Source organism: Antedon mediterranea, chromosome 4, assembly GCF_964355755.1.
Source record: "Antedon mediterranea chromosome 4, ecAntMedi1.1, whole genome shotgun sequence".
Lineage (NCBI taxonomy): Eukaryota > Metazoa > Echinodermata > Crinoidea > Comatulida > Antedonidae > Antedon > Antedon mediterranea.
The window spans coordinates 11,954,297-11,980,439 of record NC_092673.1 but is presented as its reverse complement, the minus strand read 5'-3'; the positions used below and the strand labels follow the sequence as shown (position 1 = coordinate 11,980,439).

The window sequence follows — 26,143 nt, the reverse complement described above, 5'->3', positions numbered from 1 at the left end:
CAACTTTTTCTTATAAAGGTGCCTTTATTGTTTGTACATATGTGATTTTAGGTTCTAAAAATTATTATTATTTTGTATTTGATAAATTATTCGTGGCGAAATATTTACAAATAGTTTGCTGATCAGCTGATTAGGTATGAACAAATTCAGATCAGATTTAATAGATACAGTAATAATCAATTCTATCAACACTACTTGTGGGCAAAAAAGGAAAAAAAAACCTTTACATTTACAATTTTATTTATTATATTACGGCATTGTTATTACTGTACAATGAAATAGAAAGAACATGATTTACCATTTCTGATCATTGTTATTGCGCCTTCATATCACTATACCACTTTCCATAAAAATATTTAAAACAATTATATTGTATGTGAAGATGCAGTATACTTAAAAACATCCTATATTATACAGTTCTTTGTTACAACAATGATATAATTATATTATATTAATGATTAATAATTATATTTACCTATTTAAATTATATAAACCTATAATAATTAGGTATTTCAACCTACTAACTCTACATACTGGTTGTGTGGTGTACTTGGTAGATAAAAATAACCCTTCATAGATTGGCTAAGTTTAAATATGTATAATTTAAATCAACTGAAGTGGCGGATCCAGCAGGATTGTTTAGACGAACACATCTGAAAATAATTCAAAGGCCAAGAAAGCTACAACAACTATACCATGGACCTATATTATAGATCCATGACACAGTTACTATTACTACTTAAATATTTCACTTACCATACTTACTATTAAGTAATATCTATCTTCTAAATTTTAATTTGTGAATATCAACACAATAACAAACAATCCTCAAATGGAAACAATCATGTGATTGACGGAAAACGTTTAAGAGTAGGAAGGGTGAATGGTGAATAATAGCCACAGACTCCCCTAAAATGTAGAGTTTCCGTTCTCTATTGCTGTTTGTAAATTGTCTTTAATGAGATGAATACAGTAAACAAGTAGTTTTATGAGGTTAATTTCTACAAAAATAATAGCAATAATACCCAATATCAATAAGATAGAAAAAAAGATCTAAAACCAAAAATGCCATATATAAGGGATAACTATTGGAATGTTACAACTGTTAGTAATGAAAACAATATTTTACATTATTGATTAAAAGTGGATTCCTCCTAGTCTCTGACAATAATCAAAACCAGTCGCCGTATTCACCAACTACACTTAAGTGAGATAGTTTCCTTAAATATTAAGTAAATATTTAAATTGTATTCACTTAGATAGGAGATTTTTGTTTCCCTTAGGCTTAGTGTGAATGGTGAATATGGCCACTGGTATTAGAATAGACAACTTCAAAGTCAATACTATAATAATAATAATAATAATACAGATTTCAAATGTACATTTCTCCACTAAAGTTCGTAAAAGTACACAGTTCCAATGGAATAATATGAAACAATCAATAGTTCATAAAAAAAACAGTAGAAAGTAGAAATCAATGATCACAGTACTAGTAGCAACAAAAAATTATACACAGAAAGAAATGTCAACAAATTCCAAGAAGTAATATTAATTAGTAAACAACATATCAATTTGATATTGCTTTGTAGTTTTTCATATCTAAGTAGTATTTGAGTATAATGAATACCATTTTACCCAAAAAAAAGCCCCCATTGAATAAATGCCTCCTTAGAATAAAGTTGTTGCTACAAAACCCCTGAACAATTGGGGTGTTTATTAAAATAAATATGACCAAATATTAAGATAAAAGAACCTGTAGCCAATAATGATTTGCAGCAGCTTGTTACTTGTGACATTTTATAACAACAAATTAATAATTATTGTAACTTTAAAATGCAATAAGTATTTTAAAAAAAACACTAGCTAATATCATAAAATACTTTACAGGAATGTCCATTTCCATTGATCCCATACACAACACTTTTACATGCAAATATTCATTCACTTATTCACCAAAAGATAACCAGCCACAAACAAAATATATTGTAAATTCAATTTGATAAAACAAAACCACAATGTTTGAATATAATCAAGCATAATTCCTCTTTTACCAAGAATATTTATAATCAATACATAACATACATCTTGTATATAACAACAGGTTATTCAATGCAATTCCAATTTACATGTGTATCTATCTACCTTTTTTCTGAATAATGAGCATAACAGAGAATATTAATGAAAACATTTATAGCCTAACTTGTACTCCCCACCACGATAATCTCATTTTCTTTTATACCCTAGTATAATTAAATTTTGATGAAATTTAAACATAATTTATTCTAAATATCAGATTTCAATAACAATAGTATATATTGTTTAGTATCTATAACACTAATACTGGATCCGCCACAACCACTGTATGATTACATAGGAAACGACCGATTGGTATTCCATTTACTGTACAAGAAAGATCTGAACATGAAATGGATTCTATCCAATGTGAACGTTTCCAGAATAGTTAAATGTTGCACTGTACTGTTAACAAGTATCAATTGACCGAATCTATTAGCTATGGAATTGGCAATAGCTACTTATTTCAAATGGCCAATCAGTTCAGTGGCATTCACACATTGTTTTTATTTAATCTTGCTTTTCACAATTTGGCCACTGATCGTCATACTTGGGTTTTGTAATACTGCATAGTATCATGGACCTATATGTCCAAGTGTACCAATCTATTTGTCAGCCAAAATAGATACCAAATTGTTTAGGTTTACACAACATGAATTTACTTAACAATAGATGTTTTTACAAATTACTAGATCTTATAATAATTATCGGTAAAATAATAATCATAGGTTGGTAAATAATGTTGATTTCTCTAAATTAATTTGTCACAGAGTATCTGGTGAAATTTACATTTACAACAGACAACTCAAAGTTGGAAATATCTGTTGTATTCAAAGTAGGTTAAAAGAAATGTTGTTCACATCATTATGACCCTAGGGCTGTTTTGTTTGATATAAAGTATTTCAGAAAAAGAATATCAAATTAGGTTATATTTTATAGGTTTACCATAGATGATTGTCTTAGGCATTTGTTGTGCAAACCAATAGCTCATTCGGGACAGGATAGACATTCAACTAGCAACGAGCCTAAATCCAGTTACACAATTCTACTCCGTACTAATATATCAAATTATTTGTTACCAAATTGATAATACAATACTTCAGCATCATCTTTTAAAAAGGTAGAGCAGGTATGGTCAGTCAGGTGGCTGGTGCCTGACAATATCATTTATTTGGGTTATCAATTTGGTAGCAAATGGTTTAATATAAATACAAATTTTAAACCCAAAATTCTAATTACAATTTATTATAGTTGCATAACATAAAGTAATGACAATATTTGGAAACAAGTATTACAGAGGATAATAAATATTCTTGTACTGTGTTTAGACAAGCCAGAAGGCAAGTTTACTAATAGATATACAGTATATCATAGTTTGACACTGGCATTTATCTAATAATGGTTATAAACAATGGTATAATTCCTTACACTATAAAAAAGGAATTTCATTAACAAACAATGCAGGTGTACATATACTTCAAACATTTTACTAAGATTATAGCATTGATGTTATTCAAATTAATTTGGATAAAATTGCAGTAATAAATTTACAACTGTGTATGTATTTTTACATGATGTTAGCATGAGCATCCTTCTTTATTTTGTTGCTGATCACTGTTTAAAGCATTTGATCTGGGTGCTGATGGCTTATGTTGAACTCCAGATTCTGCAGCATTCAAGTCCAAACTAATTATAAGGGGAAAAAATAGTACAGCAGTTCCATTATTTATTGTAAATGTAAAGCAATTAAGTGTACAGTAATTTATAGTTTAAAACCTGTAATAAATGACAAGAGCATCAATGATGTAATACACTACTCAGATGTGTACATAATTTAAACATTTTTGATCTTCAATAATATTGTACACATATAGAATAGAATACACTAAATTGTAAAATGTTAGTGATTTAAGACAGGACTGAATCTGTTAAATGTTAGTGATTTAAGACAGGACTGAATCTGTTAAATGTTAGTGATTTAAGACAGGACTGAATCTGTTAAATGTTAGTGATTTAAGACAGGACTGAATCTGTTAAATGTTAGTGATTTAAGACAGGACTGAATCTGTTAAATGTTAGTGATTTAAGACAGGACTGAATCTGTTAAATGTTAGTGATTTAAGACAGGACTGAATCTGTTAACTTTGCTTGCATGTTAGTGATTTAAGACAGGACTGAATCTGTTAACTTTGCTTGCATGTTAGTGATTTAAGACAGGACTGAATCTGTTAACTTTGCTTGCATGTTTGAAAGTAAACAAAAGTCTAGTAGGCCAAGACCAGATCTACACACATGCTTTGCCACCAAAAAAAACAAAAACAAATCTCATGTGAACACTCTGGGAACAGAAGATTATTATCATGATTTTCTTTCTGCAGTACTGAGATAGGACGTTTTATTTAGTCTGCATGTAACTATTTTTTTAAAAAAACATACTCAATATATTTTCATTAGTGTAGGCCCAATGTTGTCGCATTGCCTTTATTTAGCCAGAAGTTAATTACAGAGATTTATGTGCATTCATCGCCGTCGGCATAATTTCATTCATGAGATTCCTTGATCAAACTTTCATGGATCACAGATTTTGACTATAAAGTTAAACATGCAAGCGCAAATTCACAGAGTCACCGATGACCAATGAGATGACTTAGCAAATTTGCATAACAAAGAGGATGACAAAGACATGAAAACTGAATCACAGTCAAATCTTTTTGCATTGTTGTATCAGGTATTGGCTAACGAAGTTGAAAACTTTCTTTGAATTGCAAATTTGAATTGTTTTGAATTCGTAAAACTTACGATGGCAGTTGATATCAATTAAAAAATGTAGTAACTTGCAAAAGTTTGTCATGTGTCAGCATGTACAATATGAATAGAGGGTGTTAGTTTAAAGATGTATTGTCCCCCTAAAAAAATAATTCTTAACACATTTTTTTGTTGAATATGCCATTTTAATGTAAAATAATAGTTATCCACTTTGACCAAAAATTGGATCGAAAAAAAAGTATTTACCTGAAAAAATGTAATTTAAAGCGCCAATGTTTTTGGTTGAATTTAACCATTTATTTTGTCATTTTATGAAATGAAAACATTATTTTTTCCAGGTTTTTTTTCTACGGAAGTGATTAACTTTAGGCGTCATGTCCAAATGTTTTCAAACTGACAAAGCGTGTTAATCGCGTTTTCTTTTGTTTTAGCGTTAGCGTGAAAATTCTAAAATCGTCAGACCGTTTGGAAAATGGACAATATGCATAGCTTGTAATAGTTCCGCCCACTAACATGCTTGACTGATTTTTATGAATCGTTTAACATCGTTGCGAATCGCTTCGTGAACGTCGTTTAACGATGAGTCATCACAAACAGGCCCAAACAATTCCCGTTTCAGTTTGCCTTTTAATTAAGAGAGTTTGTAGCTGAATTGTATTCCAGGGGTGCCGATCTCAAACATCATTCTAAAATGTTTATAAGTTCGTAACCTCAATAAATAATTTAATATTAATAATAAACAGGGGCCTGGAATGTTTTTTAGTCGCTTTCTTTTACATAGCCGACTGAAAATAACATTAGGAAGTTCATACGAAGAAATAAGCACCTATAATAAGCAACACGATGTGCCACGCCACTGGTGAACTATTCACATCTCACTTCTAAATGCATTAGCGAACGTCTACTACAGTAGCCGATCGATAAAAAAAAAAGGTTTTCTAAAAATAGCAGCAGTGAATGCTCGGCCCGGCCGACCGTCGGTGTTTGCGCGCTCATAGATTGCAGGCCGATAACATAAGAAAGGTAAACAAGTACCTAGATGTTGGTCACGCGATATCCCCTTTCTCCTCCTGTTCACAGCGCTTACATGTTTTTACTTCAAATTCTGCCGGTCGGTAATCTTATTTAGATCGTTGAAAAGATGACTGATCATTAATTTAATTCATTTAATGTTTGATTCTATTTTTGTGCTTTTTATTTTGTTTATCTTTATAAAGTTGATTTATTTTAATTAAATTTTTATTGTTATATATGTCTCGTCATATCGTAATTTTGTGAGGGTCCCTGATCAGCTTCGGCTGGATGGACCACCCTCGTAAAATATTCTTGAAAATAAATATATAAATCATTGGCTATTTTTCCGTTGCACAAGGGCCTAGTTGTATTAATAATAATTATTATTATACTTATTAAACAAGGAATGTGAAGGCTTTTGAGCTTTGTCGTCGCTGTATTTTTGTTAACTAAGTTAGAATTTACTAGCATAATATAATACTGTAAAACCAGACACTTTTGTGACATAAAACTTTTTGCAAATTTGAAGAAAAAAAAAAATCCATTGTGGATGCGATCTTCGTATATATCGAACATCCGTTGATCCAGAAACGATGCCCACAAAAAAGATGGTAAAACATTCATTCTAATTATGGTATCAAAACGTTCAAGTCGCTCAAAAAGATTGCCGACAGAGAAGACCGTAATTAATACAGACCTGGGTTTTTTGGCATGAAACGCGATACTACTCGATGTTTTACCCCAACCTCTAACATGATATTTTTTAACTCAGTACGGCCGGCCGTCCATTAGAGGGTGGTGGATGCTGTGCTGACGACAATAAAACAGTTATTAAGATCGTGTTCCTGGATTTCCTCTATTTATATCTAAACTGTTCCCAGACTCCGATCCACTCGCATGTTTTTCCCACTCCAAATTCTGGTCGGGCCTTTTTCTTTACACAATATCTTAATCATTTAAAAGGCATATGACTGGAAAATCTTAACATGGAATATATATTTATTTTGCATATATTTTGTTGGCGTCCTAGCCTAGGTGTCGTTGTTTTTATAATTCGCTATTGAACCCAATTCCCAATTTATAGTGTAGGCCGCCGAAACTAGGCTAGCCTGAACTCTCTCTGTGTGAGCTGAGGTCCACGGGCCCGATGTCGTCTCGTTGGCTGATGTTTCCGGCCAAATTAGGATAACTGATGCGTAGGGCGGCTACAAAAATTGGATTTTAATTAGCGAACAATACATTGTTTGTGTGTATTGTCTATGCTTCTAAAGGCGATGACACATAGACATTGTAAAACAAGCGACGTTTAACGTTAAACGCGCGTCTAACGGCTAAACAATTACAGTGGGCGGTGGGCGGTACAATACTAAATGCATAAATTAATTAGCTCTTTTACGATCGTTGCACGCGTTAAACGATCAAGCTATCAACGGTGACCGTTTGACGCGGTTTGTACGTTTGGAAACATTTGGACATGACGCCTTATTAAAACTACAAAATAACATATTCAAAGTCTGATTTAATTAATCTTTATTTTTCATGTTTTTTTGGGGACAATACATCTTTAAAAGAGCCAGTTATTTAATGCCCATAGATAGGAGAATCACACATGTGCCCATCACAAAAAAAAATCAGCTGCGGTCGCTTTGCGGACATGAGTATTTTGAAGGCCTTGATATAATTTTAATTTCTGTTTTTCCACCAAGTCAATGGCATAACACCACTTTCACTACAACAAGTGGTCTAAAAGGGTAACACAGTAAAATCAACAAAGTTGATTCTGAAAAATTACGCATTGTGGACACTACAGTGTTCTCCCCAGTCCTAAAGTTTTCAGTTAAAACAATGATTGATTGTATTGTTTTTCTTGTAAAAATGTTATGTGTATTAAAAAATAAATATCAATGATATTTTCAATATCACTTCACACTGAATTAATCAACTCTCTATGGATTGATGGGATTAGTAGTAGGCAATGATTGGTTTACTGTTTGCTAACGCGCTATCAAGTGTCGTTTCTGGCCAACTACAGTTGTCCTACTGATGAGTAGGCATATTTTTGTTTTCATTGGGGACTTCCCCTTGACGTTCGTAATGAACGCATAAAATGTTTCTTATCGCGTGTTTACCAGTAGGCTACGATCGTGCTGTTTGCTAGCGTGCTATGAAGTGTCCTTTCCAGTCAACTACAGAGTTGTCCTACAGATGAGTAGGCCTAGTTTTATTTCATCGGGGACTTCCCCTTGACGTTCGTAATAATAAACACAAAAAATGTTTCTTATCGCATATGTTTACTGGCGGAAACACTAGGCTACGATCGCGCGGTTTGCTAGCGTGCTATGAAGTGTCCTTTCCAGTCAACTACAGAGTTGTCCTACTGATGAGTAGGCCTAGCTTTAATTCATCAGGGACTTCTCCCTGATGTTCGTATTGAACACAATAACATTCTCTTATCGCGTTTGTTTACCGGCGGAAAAAGTAAGCTACGATCTTTTTACTGTTTCTAGTCAAACTAGAGGTTTCATTCAACATGAATGTTACGTGCAAGAGTACCATTTCCGGCCATCTAGAGGTGTCAATTAACAAAATTCGCTTCGCCACAGCGCAAACCATGGTGGGGCTGTGACTCATGTACTTAGTTTCGGAATGCCGACGGAAGCTTAGGACGGAAGCTTGATGTGAATCCTAGGGAGAACACTGTATTATTATGATAATAGTAATGATTGTATATTGTAAACTATAGTTTACTATATAATCATGAAATACACTTTTGAAGTTACTGTATTTTTAGAACTTCTTATAAAAAAACTAACCTTCCATCTTGAATATTTTGATATATTTTCTTTGCTGTGTCCAAGAATGCTTCTTCAACATTTTCACCACTTTACAAGCACAAAAAGGAAAAAACAAAAGATAAGATTCAAAGTATTTTTATTATAGAGAAAGCTTGCGGCCAACTTGACTAGGGGCCACCTTGACTTTGGCCGAGACGGTTTAGGGCCGAGTTGGAACACCTAAATAAGTTCCTGTTATTTGATTGGATGATTGTGGGTCACATGCCGTGCAATAGTACGCATCTTTTAATAGTACTTTTTAAACATTTTGTGTACGAAAAAAAAAAAAAATGTTTCGCGGATGGAAACAAAATCTAGCATAGAAATTACTGTGAAATACAACAGCGCCACCTGTTGTCTTGCCTGTTTTGTTTGTAAACACCAGCAGCAGATTTTTTAGTACGATTTAGAGAGATATATGTACTAATTTCATTCAAAAAGGCATTTAAATTAACTTAATAGATCGTTTTTAGGATTTTGATTAATTAATGGGAACATTTCTACAAGACATGGAATCGTTTGAAAAAACCTAATTAGCCTAGATAAGTTTGGTATTGCTTTCTAGGCCTAGGCTTGTTTAGTTGTTTGTTGACATAATTAACACTAACAGTAGGTGCATTTATAAAATCCATACCTACCTTTTATTTGATTCAAATGACAGAATCTATTTAGATGTTATATAAAACAAATAACATTTGAATGTTTTAAATTCGTGTAATGGTACAACTAATGGCATTTGGTGAATGATAAAAGGTTAAATATCAACTAGGCTGTCGCCTCGTTGATATATAACCTTTCATCATTCACCTAATGCCATTATTTGCAGTGGCAGGCGCCCCCCTATAAATCTGGAGAAAAAAAAAATTATCCTACCATAAGGAACAAAAAAAATAGGAACAAAAAAAATGGGAAAAAAGCGTAAAAAAGATTAAAATACTTTCACTTTTGATTAAAACAGATTGTTTAAGCGCGGTGCTAATTTACTTTTTATTAGAGGTCACCATTGCCATTGCTGTCTGTAAATTTCTAAGAGTTGCGAAATGAATAGCCTATTTTCACCTGAAACGCATTTTGGTCCCTGGATTTAACATGATATTGACGCGTGTATTGTACCCATACTCAGGGGCACGAACGATTCGTACAAAGGGCACCGCCATACAACCGCGTAGGCCTACCTATTGTTTAGATCACTGGCAGTCAGCAAGCATAAATAAAAGTATATATGTACGTCAAAAATGGAACGCCGTGGTTACCTACAGATCATCATCATCATAGAGGATAATAATGTTAATAATAACATAGTACACTAACTGTGTACTGTAGTATACATTAGTAACCGATTTCTTTTCCTAGGCCACCCCTACCCAACTGTATCAATACCTATTTATTTTTATATATTTAATTTCTTAAACAAATTGATGTAAATAAATATTTAGCTATAATAAGCATTACATTTGCGCTTTTTTCGGGGCTTCCCCTAGAAGTTCGCATTGAACTTGAACGCAACGCAAACAAAACTAAATACTGAGTGAATGAAATCGGCAACAAATTGTTATATCGTCCTGTAATTAGTCACGTGTGTTTATTGGAGGGAAAAAGTATGATCGTTTTGCTCATTGGTAGCATGCTACATATGAGAGTGTCTTTTCCTGCAAATTAGAGATGCCATTTATCATGAGTTTTATGTGCGAGAGTACCATTTCTTCAGGCCACCTGGGGCGTCATTTAAGTTGCTTCGCCATAGGTCCTGTCGACGGCCCTGGACAAGCACCTTTTTTTGCCATGTACGTGCAAACACTGACTCGCGCGAAACGCCCCTGTTGTGACGGTTTTACTCAAAATAGGCCTAAAGGGAAAATGTCAACCTTTAATAGGCTAGTACCTCAGTTTTCATATTAAAAATATCAATTTTTAATAGATTTATTTAACGTAAGAGTGCCATTTCCAGCCATCAAAATCGCCAAAACTTAGCCCCAACCATGGCTGAGTTGGTTCGGACTCTCTACACAAAATCCTGGATCCGCCCCTGATTTGTACCATTACACTTATAAACATTCATTATTTGTATAATAACATATCTAGGGCTACCTATTGTGTCAAGAACCGGAAAATATTTTGACTTCTTGTTTAATTGTTCCCGTTAATTATTCAAAATCATAAAAACAATCCTATAATTCATTAAATTATGAAATACTTCTACTGGTTATTTACCTCAGCCAAGAAGGTATATGCAGGAGTTGTTTACAACTCCCTGGTATATGTAATCGATCCGGTGTGTTTGTCTGTTTGTTAGCAGGATTACTCAAAAAGTAATTACAAGATCTTTACCAAAATGAATGTACAGATAGATATGTGGCCAAGGACCATTCCATTACATTTTACTGTAGGACCATTATGGAATTCTGGACCACTTTTTTTTATACTTTTCAGCCCTGCTAGTGTTAAAAGATAGGACAGAAATTTCAAAAGCAGGTGAGCAGTCTTAAAGTAATAAGTAAACTAAAATTGTATTTTCACGAGAACTTGTCCAAAAAACTTCATTTTTGTAAGAGTTATATTTTGTGATTTGTAATTTTAAAACCTAATTAGATTTAATGTACAAGTTTTTTGATGCGAGTAGTTTAAAAATCCTATTTCTTTTCAAATTCACTCATTTGATTTTCACGTTTCTGTTCTATTGTTAGTCGCTGAAGCTAATTGTTAGTTGAAAGGCAGGTTACATAACCTTTACACCAAACTCGCATACACATGCTTATAGTGTAATTAGCCTAATTCACACGCAGCATTAAGACACACACTTTCCGGTGACTAAATCTGATGTAGAAGAATTTTGCAGAATTTTAGCACTCTCAGAGTGGCTTTCTAGTTTTTTGTATGTTTCTCATGACCATGTAGAAAAACAAACACCGTTTTTTTAATATACATACGTTTTTGCACTTGCTTCCAAAAATAATAAACCATTTTCTTCAGCAAATTGTTTGGCCTCTTCATATGTTACATCCCTTTGGGCTTCTAAATCAGACTTGTTTCCAATCAGAAAAATTACCTATGTGATTAAGAACATAAAAGGTATGATATAGAAAGAAACAAGTTTTTATGGTTGGTATTTTTTTAAATAATGTAAATCATCAAATTTGACTGTGGGCATGATAATTTGTTTAGTTTATATGTATACTTACAGTATTTGGATTTGTAAGATTCCTAGCATCTGTTAGCCAGCTACTTAAATGATTGTATGTACTTCGCCGTGTTATATCATACACCATTAAAGCACCTGCGGCTCCTCTATAATAGCTTCTGGTTACAGCCCTACATGAGAAAGACATTTTGAAAACTGCTATAAAAATAAAACATTTTACTATAATAGTCCAGTGGCAGGAGGGGAAAAAATGACCATCCAACAGTTCATCCACAGGATAGGGCATAGATCCAAGTGGCCCAGTCCACCCCAACCTACAACTTTAATTTCGACAGTAGGTTAACTTCACCATTTGATTTCAAACCACAATTTCTACGACTCTGGCCATTCACTATCCCATCTCTTTCTATTAAATGATCTTGGATTTGTCACCGTATGGTTTAAGTGCAAATACTGTACGTTTCAAAGGATTTCTTTCCCTATTGAAAATATTAAGATCATTATTAGAGACAAATAGAACCAAGTCAATGTCAACTATAGAAAAAAGCAATGCTTAGAATGATCATGTTCACTGTAAATGATCTGAATCAGGAATCAATCCTGGTGGTCACGTAAGAGATAATCATAACTTTTTTGCAGAACTAGACAATGACTAAAATCTTTACAGAATAGTGTCTGGAAGTTGTGAAACAACAAACGTCAAAGTTAATTATCTCTTTACAATCATATTATTGACAGCAATTAATGCAAGAATATGCCCTTTTGGTGCACAGGCTAGTGTTTGAATAGTCCAGAAAATCATGGATGGGTTCCAGATTAATTAATTCACTGGGTTGGTAAGTACATATTACGGCCAGTTGAACCTCTATGTTCCGATTGCAATGGGGGATAAAAAAAGTAATAACCACTAATAGAAGATTTGTTAGACGCGTATCCACCAAAGTGAAAACTACTGTAGGTCAGCTTAAAAAAACAAAATCAAGACAAAAACCCCAATTTGCATTTTGTTTTGTTTTGTTTTGCTTAGACTGGCTAATACATAACTATTTATTCTCAGTTATCTGAGTACCTAGACAAATGAAAACAAAAATGATATATTGCCAACATAAAGAAGCAAATCAAATCAGATAGCTTATTTATTGACTCAAACTGAATATTGCAGGCCTGCAACAATGTTCTGACCAGTCTCTGATTCACTCTGATCAGCACTTAAAGCGCTTGTGAGGTTTAAAGTCAAGATCATTATAAACAAATTGTCAACAAATAAAAAGTAAACCGAAATTACATGAGCAGTTTGAATTATTAGTATTAAAAAATAAAACTGTTTTTCGAAGCACACAATGGGTGTGTTGATTCTAAAATCATTGTGCAGCTTCTTGTTTAAATATATAATAAATAAAGATTATTTACTATATGCACTACTAGGCACTACTGCTTTGTCGGTTCCCACTTCTAGTGGAAACCACGCTTTAGTGATCTCTTAGAACACCCTCGGGCCCTAGACCCCCTACAGTGTATTTGTCGGTTCCCACTTCTAGTGGAAACCACGCTTTAGTGATCTCTTAGAACACCTTCGGGCCCTAGACCCCCTACAGTGTATTTGTCGGTTCCCACTTCTAGTGGAAACCACGCTTTAGTGATCTCTTAGAACACCTTCGGGCCCTAGACCCCCTACAGTGTATTTGTCGGTTCCCACTTCTAGTGGAAACCACGCTTTAGTGATCTCTTAGAACACCTTCGGGCCCTAGACCCCCTACAGTGTATTTGTCGGTTCCCACTTCTAGTGGAAACCACGCTTTAGTGATCTCTTAGAACACCTTTGGGCCCTAGACCCCCTACAGTGTATTTGTCGGTTCCCACTTCTAGTGGAAACCACGCTTTAGTGATCTCTTAGAACACCTTCGGGCCTTGGATCCCCTACAGTGTATTTGTCGGTTCCCACTTCTAGTGGAAACCACGCTTTAGTGATCTCTTAGAACACCTTCGGGCCCTGGATCCCCTACAGTGTATTTGTCGGTTCCCACTTCTAGTGGAAACCACGCTTTAGTGATCTCTTAGAACACCTTCGGGCCCTAGACCCCCTACAGTGTATTTGTCGGTTCCCACTTCTAGTGGAAACCACGCTTTAGTGATCTCTTAGAACACCTTCGGGCCCTAGACCCCCTACAGTGTATTTGTCGGTTCCCACTTCTAGTGGAAACCACGCTTTAGTGATCTCTTAGAACACCTTTGGGCCCTAGACCCCCTACAGTGTATTTGTCGGTTCCCACTTCTAGTGGAAACCACGCTTTAGTGATCTCTTAGAACACCTTCGGGCCCTAGACCCCCTACAGTGTATTTGTCGGTTCCCACTTCTAGTGGAAACCACGCTTTAGTGATCTCTTAGAACACCTTTGGGCCCTAGACCCCCTACAGTGTATTTGTCGGTTTCCACTTCTAGTGGAAACCACGCTTTAGTGATCTCTTAGAACACCTTCGGGCCCTGGATCCCCTACAGTGTATTTGTCGGTTCCCACTTCTAGTGGAAACCACGCTTTAGTGATCTCTTAGAACACCTTCGGGGCCTGGATCCCCTACAGTGTATTTGTCGGTTCCCACTTCTAGTGGAAACCACGCTTTAGTGATCTCTTAGAACACCTTCGGGCCCTGGATCCCCTACAGTGTATTTGCTCACTATGGTCGCAGATAAAAATTTAAGTTGACGACATTGCATATGGTCAATTGCGCATGTCTACATCCTCTTAGCTGTCCAGGAACCGAAAATTTCTCAAGCAGAAATCATGAATGATGATATTACTTAAGGCATATAAATTTAGGACATTATAAAGGGCTCTATAATCATGGACATTTTATTTATTTTTATTTACAAACTTATTTTACATGGATGACATTTTCATTAAAAATAATGTTCTTACAAATGGTCCATGATTAAAGAAATGCATGCATAATAGTGAAGTCATAAGTTACAACAATTTTGATTTTTTTGTTTTAGATTATAGAAAGACATACAAGTACAATTACATTTAAAATACAGATTTAATACAGAATTAATAATAATAAACAGTAAGTACATCGCAATTACACAGGTTCTCAAGTTGAAGTTTCTATTTAAATACATCATTTTTGTTGTGTTTTGTACTTATATTTAAACGCATTGTAAGAGGTCGCTCCTTGCAATGATATAGGAAGGTTATTCCATACTTTCCCACCAGCCACTTGAAGTGAGATATTTATTTTGCTAACATTTATCTAGGGTATAACTACATTACATATCCAAGGGTTTTGCCAATCGATTATTATAACCATGACCAGGGCTCGATTTATCTTTTTCATGTTGCTAGCCCACTGGGCTAGTTCACTGTAGATTTCACTAGCCCATACATTATTTTACTAGCCCACTCATATCGCACCACGTGATAGCAGGGCCGCCATATAAATGAATTCAGGCATTTTGTACAATAGAGGGCGCACTAATCTAAACGCTCGAGAATTGCTACACATTTACATACATACTGTATTAAACTATTATTAGGGAGGTTTCGCAATCTTACGAATACGATAACGTGTTCGTTATGAAAACGTATTCGTTTTCATAAGCCATAAAAAAATCTGTTTCGCATGGCAACGAAATATTGAGGCGCGTCCAAAATATGACTGCGGTAAATTTGAGCGAAGCGCAGGTACGTGTTGCTTGGTGCTTGGCTGCGCCTAAGCCTAGCATAACATCAAAGCGAGTGAGGACTGCTATTTATCAAAATTTACTTGGCATTTTAGTAAATTACTTTAGTAAATTGCTTTAAATAAATCTATAATTATATTATAATAATCATGAATCATTCCTGATTCAAATGCAAAATATGCAAATAGATCAAAAACTATACTCGTTTTGTAGTTACGAATGACTGGTGATATTCGTCAACACGAATACGCTTTACGAATATGAAATGTGGATCAGCTCAAAAGTTTCACAAATGTATGACGTATCCGTTTTCGTTATCGTATTTGATTCGTAGGTTGGGAAACCTCCCTATTGCATGAAAAATTACACAACATTTTATTTCTTTATTGTTCACACTATAAAAATTTTGCATCGCATAGTCTATTTCATGCTCACCATATTCACAGAATCGATTTATTGAGGTCTTTTTGTTGTTGGGCTTCAACCTAGCCAAGAAAACTAATCAGATTCTGTCTACCTTAGGCTAGGCCTAGCCTAGAGCCTATTATTATAGTAGGGTAGCTAGGATAGACAGGCTAGGCCTACCTAGCCTAGGGCCTAGATCGCATTGGAGCACCTGGCCTACTGTTACCAAAATTGTAGTACCTAGCTAGGCCTAGCTGCTGAGCAGCCATCACGATGGCATTTGATTCTATCTGGGCCTACGCATATTATAAAATATGGCCTCCATGGCCTACCTACAGGGATAGAGCCAGCCACCCGGACCTCCAAAATATCCCTAGCTTTGATCTGCGACAACCAGGCCTGACAAGACTAGACAAGTTATTTTTAACATTGACAAAATTCTACTACATTTGGCCAATCACAGTTCGTTATTTATGGTCATATTTTTGTGACATGTTTGACCTGATAATGAAGCTCCGCCTACTTCACAATAACCTGGGTGACAACATAAATGGCCAATCATAATTCGGGATTATGAGAGGCTCCGCCTACTTCATCACTTGTTATGGCCACACAGCAGCGCGCGAGTGGTTTTTTTTGCTGATATTGCCAAGACATATGTCTTTTATGCTGGAGTTATTTTTATGAGGTCAGTTCGTCCCAATTTCGAGTTCCCACAACCTACTAGCCATACGGGCTTAAAGGAAGATACTTTAGGTAGCCCGGAGCTGTTTTTACTAGCCATTGTACGCCGGGCTAGCACTAAATCGAGCCCTGATGACTATCAATGATTAATTCAACTTGATCTACCAGACGTTGAGGGGCTAGGCCATGAATGCATGTGTACATCATACAAGATATTGAAAATTCACGCCTCTGTTCAAAGGACTTCCAGCCAATGTCATGCCCTCTGAAGTTTATAAGTTCAATGAATAGGTTGTATAAATAGTTGTTGGCAAATTATTTAATAAAATAGTTGAGATAGATTATTTAGATTTAGGTACAGTAGTAGGTCAGCTATCTTTAACATAGAAAATAATTAATCTCATGCATTATTCATGATTTCTGCATGAGACGTCGAGTAATAATCTCACGTCCAGGAACATTATATTATTAAAACATAGTAAAGGTATGCTAGACGAGAAAAAGTTACCTCTGGTATAATGGTAAAAGCATTACTATAAACCAAAATAATACCTGAATCTTTCCTGTCCTGCTGTATCCCAAATTTGTAATTTTATTTTCTGACCAGATACCTCAATTATTCTTGTTCCAAATTCAACGCCGATTGTATGAGGGCAGTCTGCCATAACTAGTAATAGATCAAATTTTTAAAAAATTAATAAATGTGTAATTCTAGAAGCCATCTAGTCAGTTTACCGTAAAACAAGACATTATTTTAGTTTTATTTTTAGTTAAATACTTACATTTTTTTTCTGTAAATTGATGTAACAAACAGGATTTCCCAACACCCATGTCTCCTATTATAATATATTTAAATATATAGGAATAGTTGTATGGACCAGCAGCCATATTGTAATCTATAAAAAAAAACATATTACTGTAATTTTATACAAAATATTAGGATATTCTAGATCTCTTAAAGAGTTCAAGTTTATTGTTTCACACAATACAATATACAATATAATACAGAACATAAATTAATAAATATAATTGTGTGAGGAGGACGCATTAGGTATTACGTTTGGTCCTAGATAAATAAATATAGATTTAATTATTTAATTTAAGTGAGAGAAAAAAAACACTTCTTTCTTTCGTCTAATTGACAAATAAAATGAAACAAAAGGCACAACAAAGAGAAAAAAAATATTCTTGTTTGAGTAATAACATATTGAAAATTAGAAGAAAATTGATTATGTTTACACGATATGCGCTCTATTAAATGTGACGAACTGCCGAAAGAGATAAAAATCAAATATGGTGACGTCTTACTGTAACACATGGACGGTCTAAATTTTACCTTAGCTTTTATAATAAGTTTTTAAAATAGGAGGTGGGGGGTTGTTGGGAGGTCACCAGCCATCATATTTTATTAGACCAAACTACATATTATAATATGGGAATGGCTATACGTACAGCGGCGTAACGTATAACAACTGGTGGTATACTTTTTCAGCAGGTCATCGTCGCTTGAGCATGCAATATACAATAACAGTTAAAAATAAAAGTCATTGTCGACCCAGCGACCATGCCCATACTGATTTATTTCAAATGTAAATTTTGTGTACCTCAGATCAACGCTATCATCAATCTGGACAGCATGTCCACTGTGCACCATTGCGAAAACATTTCAATATGTACGCCGCCCTGTTTTTATACATTCAAGTTTAAATTCAAACAGACGATTTTCGTACTACGGAAGCCATCTTGCAGTGAGATAACAAACAGTCGTGGCCAGCCAAGCGTAACCAACTGAAATAACAGCGTTTTAAGGGAATTTCAGGTCACCATAAATTAAAAAATTGTGCAGTACCTCCTAAACCATGTTAAGTGAAACAATTCGATGGATTATAAATCATGCGCTGTGAATTATAATATCTTATTAATTCTCAATTCTCATATTCAGATGAATTACCATGAGTCCCTCACCAGGAGAAGATATCTATAATATAATTAATAACACTAAGCCAAAATTTGGTCCTCCATCTCCTCTTAAATCGCAAGTACGATACCAACGCCATTCGAGCTGGGGCACCTTTTTATTCCCCTTTATCGATTAGTCTTTATTAGAACGGAAAATTTTACGAAAAATGTATTTTTTAGACAAATTTTATTGCAACTGAATCCTCGACCATTTTCCTACAGTACGTGACAATTTGGTCATTCTCGAGTAGCAATATCGAGACAGCGTGCAGCACATGTGATGGCCGCAATGCTGCCGTACACCATTTCAAATGAATCTCATGGGCGGTAAGGACAATATTGTATGCTTAGTATATTTTGATAAAAAGATGCAAGGAATTGCAGCATAATAATAGACTTATAAATTGCTGTTGAAATAGCAGACACAAGAAGATAGCTTACTTTTTTTAAGTTCCTTAACAAATAAAGAACTTATTGCCTGCATTAAAGCAGCTTGTTCCAAGGTAATTTTGGGTATTAAAATTGTCAAAAGCTAAGCTTCAACAAACTGACCTTTGCGCAGAGTTTGAAAAATATATTATGCATCTGACATGTTAATATTACAGATCAAAGGTAAACAACATGGTGTGGCCCTCTGGAAGACACAGGCATGACTTTTCGCTGGTATTACATTTTTACATGGAAATATGACGATTTAGAAACTGAAAACTGATAAATAATCTTTATTATTTATTATTTAAATTTGTTGGATAGTATACAAGCTTCACAATAGTGATTATTACAAATAATGATGGATTTTAGACGATTTTACGTTGTATTGTTTAGATTCAACACGCCCGTCGCGTTTCGTACAGTGTGCTTCAAAAAACGGTTATATTTTCAAATTTATTTTCACTCACACAATTGTTACCGTATATTTCGGTGTATAAGTCGCACCTGTGTATAAGACGCACCCCCTAACTGAGAGTAAAATATCGGTATTTTTTATATCGTCGGTGTATAAGACGCACCTTATATTTCATCAAAACAATGTTTTTTTAAATTGTAATCAATATTATTGTAATAATATATTTTGTTATATCTGCAACGGCGTCCTTTATTTAGGTTTTTTCTTACCTAGGCTCGGCCGCGCCCAGCCTCAACAGCCGCAACATCGAGTGCATGACCATGTGTGTATACACGTACATGTGTGCTAGCCTCGCTCGATCATTTCGAGAGGGCGGACGTTTTCACGGACAATCGTATTCGATTAGTATCCATGTATCTAAGAAGTGTATACGCTAGGTCCATGCTATAATCACCTGGAGAATATACTAGTCGAATACCGTACACCATGTGGCCGACAAGAAGGGCTTGCGCTGGGGGTACGGCGATTGTGCGTATAACTACTGTATAAATAAATACTATTCCAATCGTACGTAAACGTTTACAAATTAAATTTTATCGCCATAATGAACAAATCTTTTCATCATATTTTTAGTATAACATCATGCTAAAATGCCTTGAAAACTAGGCAGAAGCAGGTTGCCGTTACGTTAGTTACTTTAGCTAGGCCTAGCCTACTCAGGCCTAGCAAACGAGGTGACGATAGCCTAAACTAGGCCTATGTACAATCTGTGTGGTGAGGCATTTATGTTCGGTGTATAAGACGCACCCTTAATTTAGAGGTCAAATTTGCGTGTCAAAAGTGCGACTTATACACCGAAATATACGGTATATATTTTGTTTTCATTTTGTGAGTATTTTGTATAATATAATTTTTTGTCACATTTCATGCACATCAAATTTTTCACTGTCAATAAGAAAAAATGTTACTGTTGATACTGTACAAAATTTCATTAACAATAAATTATTCAATAAAATCGAAAAATTCATAATATTATCCTCAATATATTGCCCTAGGTCTAGGCTAGGTAGTGATGTTGATTTAGGATCGATTATTATATTCTACCAGTTGTAACAATAGATTAACCAAAAATACTGTAATTAAACGTGTATTTCACCAATAAATGCATTAGAAATTAACGCATTCCACTGAGTTTAGTCCTCTATTATCTTTGCTCTTTTGCCACTCCATAGAAAAATATATACAAAAATATTGAACAATATGTGAAATTTGCGAACAGTGTGCGATAAACACGTCTGTAAAATCATTAATTTAAGGATTTATTTGCTACTTTTTAATGTTATTCTTCTTTATAATAGTACTTATGTACTTACTTTTTCTAAGGTGTGGTATTCAAATGATAAAGTTAGTTATCAAATTTAGTGTCAAAATACAAGCGAATGAAACTAGCGCCAGGCTTAGTATACATGGACAACAATAAAACAGGAATATTGTACAATTATTAGACCAATTATTACTATCAAAATTGATTATTTTCAACATAGGCCTCTAGGTTAGGGCTAAAAGCATTAGTAAAGATTAATTCTTGGGTATGACCATTGGGTCATCCAGTAAATTTTTTCACACAAGCTCCAGAATTCGCAATTTTATCCTTTGCAGCATGTTTGGGACCGGCCTACCTACGACATATGAGCGGTTTGGCCGCCCACAAGTTGAGCCGACGGTGATTTCTATGAAACGCCCAGTGCATCTTTTACGACAATTCCCGTAGTGATTACTATGCGTAGTACATAAGTTCATGGTCTTTAGGTTTATTGTGTTATAAAATTAAATAATATATAATTACATACTAGAATGTTGTTGGTTTGAACTGCCTAACACTAACAAAGGAAAGTTGTTTAACATAATATTTAATAATTTAATTGTTTTTAAATCTTTAAAGTTAAAAATTCAGTGCACTGCATGATATTTTTCTTGCATGTACCATGTGAAGTCACGTTGTCTCTCAGAACTAATAAAGTATTGAAATTCTTTGAATGAGGTTAAATAAATATTATTTTTTATTTACTAATCATTTAATATCATATTTTATTGAATTTTACAATGTTAATACACAAAACACAAAAAACGTTATTTTATGTAATTATTTTACCGAAAAATGGTGTAGTTCATATGACTGCCGACTGAGGGGCAACATGTTTACGTCGTTTTTGGCTAAAAAATTATCATTTTCAGCGATGTTTTAGACCTTATATTGCGGAAACTATAAGAAGTCAGAGTTTCATAATTATTTTTTTTAATTGTAATATTTAATAATATATACTAAAAACTGTGATATTAACTAATAGGCCTACATAACATAACATAGGGGTAGAAAATAATGTTGTTCTGGCGGCGGCTCAACTTGGCCTAATAGTAATCCCTACCAGTACCTACTATTAGGCTAGGTAGGCTAGGCCTAGGCCCTAGAACAATTCTAGCAAGGCCTGCCTAGCTATCCTAGGCTAATAGTAGGCTAGAGGCCTAGGATAGCCAGGAATAGGTAGCCTACAGGGTGTAGGCCAGTAGGCCTATTTTATTTAGCTTGGCCTAATATCTAGGCTAGAGTAGGCCTAGGCCTAGGGCTAGGCCTACGCTAGGTCTACTAATTTATAATTATTTAAATAAAACGAATGAGTAGCAGGCTAGGCTAGGCCTAGCGTCTAGCCTGAAGGAGGCTAAGCTTAGACCTAATTATATAAATAACAATTTCCTTAAAACTAAATTTACCATAATCATCTAATACCTCACATATTAGGGCAAATTTCTTACCTTTTTGAAGCTCGCAAAAACAATTACAGAAGAGGGAGGTACTACTGTGTGTATGGAAAGATGGCCGGCGATCTCATCAGCAGCAGCTAGATCGACGAGTGGTGGTAGCCTCATCATCACGTACGTACGTACGAAAAAGAAAAGTCGTCGATCGGCTCTAATGACGTCATCAAATTTATGACCCTCTATTAAAACTAGCGTGTCAACAGTACTACTCTGTACAGTAGAGCAGTTAATGACATGAGCTGTGCATTTTATTACCAAAGCATGAAACTTGGCACAAAGTTTCTTTGATGTATATTCAAAATATCAGCGGGTGCCAAGTGTCCAACGTCCGGTATGGCGGCCATCTTGATTTCAAAATGGCCACCATAAAAACAAAAAATGTTCATATCTTGGCAACTATACACATTAGAGACTTAATTCTGGTCTCAAATTGTTCACAAACTATATATTTCTATTTGCTCTAATGAAAAGTTTCGTCAAAAAATGACCGGAAATGACATTTCTTACAGTTTGACCTTTGACCTCGTATTTGTATATCTCTGTAACTACTGGTCATTTTCAATCGATTGTGGTGTCATTTTGTTCAGAATAAATACATTTATATTTGTAGTAATGAAACATTTTCATATAAAATGACCGGAAATACAATTTATGACCTTTGACATTAATTTATTGATTTTTAATTATGTGAATATACTGTAGGTGGTTTTTGTTGGTCTAAAGTGCACCTAATTTTGAACTTTAACCTGATAGGCGTAATTATATTAAATGATTAATGGACTTAAATTGTATATAGTACATAAAATTGGTAAACATTGTGCTTGGTGGTACCATTAGTTCAATGATGTTGGCACCTTCTGATTCGCTAAAAGTTTTAATAGTTTGACAGAGGAAATAACATACATGTTATTGAATACTGTAAAACCTCGAAAAGGTGATAGTATGAGCTTCTTTTCGAGACAGACTGTATTTGATTGTCAATTGAATAGTATGATGATCGTGTTTATATCAATATATTATTAATGACCTTACAAAGAACCCTTTCTATTTCAACAATTAAGCCACAGTTATTCTACAATTTATTGTTTTCCAAGTGGTAGGCCTATTTTGATTGCATCTTATTTTTGTATGCTTCCTCGGTTAATATGGTCCTAACCCTCCTTCTTTGTCTGTAGATGGTCTTATACCCCATTCTTTGTCTGTGGATGGTCTTATACCCGCTTCTGTGTCTGTTGATGGTATTATTACACCCCTTTCTTTATGTGTGGATGGTCTTACACCCATTTCTTTGTCTGTAGATGGTCTTACTCCCCTTTGTCTGTGTATGGTCCTACACTCCCTTCTTTGTCTGTGGATGATCCTACACCCCCTTCTTTTTCTGTGGATGGTCCTACACCCCCTTCTTTGTCTGTGGATAGTCTTATGCCCCCTTCTTTGTCTATGGATGGTCTTACACCCCTTTCTTTGTCTGTGGACGGTCTATACCTCTTTCTTTGTCTGTGGATGGTCTTATACCCCCTTCTGTGTCTGTTGATGGTATTACACCCCTTTCTTTGTCTGTTGATGGTATTAAACCCCTTTCTTTGTGTGTGGATGGTCTTACACCCCTGTCTTTGTCTGTAGATGGTCTTATAATCCCTTCTTTGTATGTGGATGGTCTTACACCCCTTCTTTGTCTGTGGGTGGTCTTACATCCCCTTCTTTGTCTGTGGATGGTCCGATGGTCCTACACCTCCTTTTTTGTCTGTGGATGGTCTTATACCCCTTCTTTGTCTGTAAGTGGTCCTATACCCCTTTCTTTGTCAGTGGTGGATGGTCTTACACCCCCATCTTTGTCTGTGGACGGTTCTACACCCCCTTCTTTGTCTGTGGATGGTCTTACACCCCTTTCTTTGTCTGTGGACGGTCTTATACCCCTTTCTTTGTCTGTGGATGGTCTTATACACCCTTCTGTGTCTGTTGATGGTATTACATCCCTTTCTTTGTCTTTTGATATTATTAAATCCCTTTCTTTGTGTGTGGATGGTCTTACACCCCTGTCTTTGACTGTAAATGGTCTTATAATCCCTTCTTTGTATGTGGATATTCTTACATCCCCTTCTTTGTCTGTGGATGGTCCGATGATCCTACACCTCCTTTTTGTCTGTGGATGGTCTTATACCCCTTCTTTGTCTGTGGATGGTCCGATGATCCTACACCTCCTTTTTGTCTGTGGATGGTCTTATACCCCTTCTTTGTCTGTAAGTGGTCCTATACCCATTTCTTTGTCAGTGGTGGATGGTATTACACCCCCTTCTTTGTCTGTGGACGGTTCTACACCCCCCTTCTTTGTCTGTGGATGGTCTTACACCCCTTTCTTTTTCTGTGGACGGTCTTATACCCCTTCTGTGCCTGTGGGTGATCTTATACCCCTTCTTTGTCTGTTGATGGTATTACACCCCTTTCTTTGTCCGTTGATGATATTACACCCCTTTTTGTATGTGGATGGTCTTATACACCCCTTTCTTTGTGTATGGATGGTCTTGCACTCCTTTAATTTGTCTGTGGATGGTCTTACACCCCCTTCTTTGTCTGTGGATGGTCTTATACTCCCTTCTTTGTCTGTGGATGGTTTTATATCCCCTTCTTTGTCTGTGGATGGTCTTCTCCCCTTCTTTGTCTGTGGATGGTCCTACACCCCCTTCTTTGTCTGTGGATGATCTTACACCCCTTATTTCCCTCTTCTTTGTCTGTAAGTGGTCCTACCCCTTTCTTTGTCAGTGGATGGTCTTGCACCCCCTTCTTTGTCTGTGGACGGTCCTATACCCCTTTTTTTGTCAGTGGATGGTCTTATACCCCCTTCTTTGTCTGTGGACGGTCCTACATCTTCTTCTTTGTCTGTAGATGGCCTTACACCCCTTTCTTTGTCTGTGGATGGTCTTATACCTCCTTCTTTGTCTGTGGATGGTCTTACACCCCCTTCTTTGTCTGTGGATGGTCTTACACCCCCTTTTTTGTCTGTGGGGGGTCTTATACCCTCTTCTTTGTATGTGGATGGTCTTACAACCCCTTCTTTGTCTGTTGGTGGCCTTACACCCCCTTCTTTGTCTGGACCCACTACTTTGATTGATTAAATTAGACATTGTTTCTTGTATGATTAGGAAACCAAGACCTTTAAAGTGAAAGTCCACAGGTGATGCCTAAACAGGTCTTGTACAGAACAGTATATTGTAGGTCCATGTCACTAATTTGAGGATTACTTGAATAATTATATTGAGATGTCTTTTAAGAATTGATTTAGTTCGGATTTTGCTAAAAAAATCAATGACTAGAGAAAATCGAGGAAAAGGATTCAGATGAAAGGTTTACAGCAAAGGCCCATTACCATAAAAATGGAGTACATTTTTTAGATGCAACGAAAAAACGATTGACACATCACAGTTTAGCAAACATGTCGGCATAGATGAGCTCAGTGATCTGTCATAGGCTACTTTATGCCTATCCTATCACATCAAAAGTTAACAATTCAGAATAATAATTCCGTGTCATTTATTTCGGTAAAAAAATTAGGTGCATTTATACCAATTAAACCACATACAGTATGTTCACATAATTATATATGTCAAAGGTTATAAATTGTATTTCCAGTAATTTTATGTGAAAATGTTTCATTACTACAAATATAAATGTCTCTATTCTGAACAAAATGACACCAAAATCGATTGAAAATGATCAGTAGTTACTGAGATATACAGATAAGAGGTCAAAGGTCAAACTGGAAGAAACGTCATTTCCGGTAATTTTTGGACGAAACTTTTCATTAGAGCAAATAGAAATAAGTGGTTTGTGAACAATTTAACACCAGAATCAAGTCTCTACTGTTTATAGTTGCCAAGATATGAACACTTTTTGTTTTTATGGGGGCCGTTTTGAAATCAAGATGGCCG

At 35.2% G+C, this 26,143-nt stretch overlaps 1 protein-coding gene across 1 annotated transcript; it reads right to left on the bottom strand.

The window, feature by feature from the left end:
- Positions 1–91: 91 nt before the first annotated feature.
- Positions 92–22,312, bottom strand: LOC140046667 (ras-related protein Rab-14). The gene is made up of 7 exons (XM_072091373.1): positions 22,212–22,312; positions 17,377–17,490; positions 17,147–17,261; positions 11,867–11,996; positions 11,615–11,733; positions 8,667–8,735; positions 92–3,759 (listed from the first exon to the last, which is right to left on the bottom strand). Exons 2-7 carry the CDS (start codon positions 17,480–17,482, stop codon positions 3,651–3,653), a joined length of 648 nt encoding a protein of 215 aa, XP_071947474.1. The 5' UTR covers positions 17,483–17,490; positions 22,212–22,312; the 3' UTR covers positions 92–3,650.
- Between the last annotated feature and the right edge of the window lie 3,831 nt (positions 22,313–26,143).

Excerpts from the sequence above, each read along its gene's own strand:
- LOC140046667 (XM_072091373.1), bottom strand. The coding sequence starts at position 17,482 with ATGGCTGCTGGTCCATACAACTATTCCTATATATTTAAATATATTATA. Across the intron at positions 11,997-17,146 it reads GCAGGACAGGAAAGATTCAG|GGCTGTAACCAGAAGCTATT; the intron begins GTATTATTTTGG and ends TTTCTCATGTAG. Across the intron at positions 3,760-8,666 it reads CAAAATATTCAAGATGGAAG|TTTGGACTTGAATGCTGCAG; the intron begins GTTAGTTTTTTT and ends CCTTATAATTAG.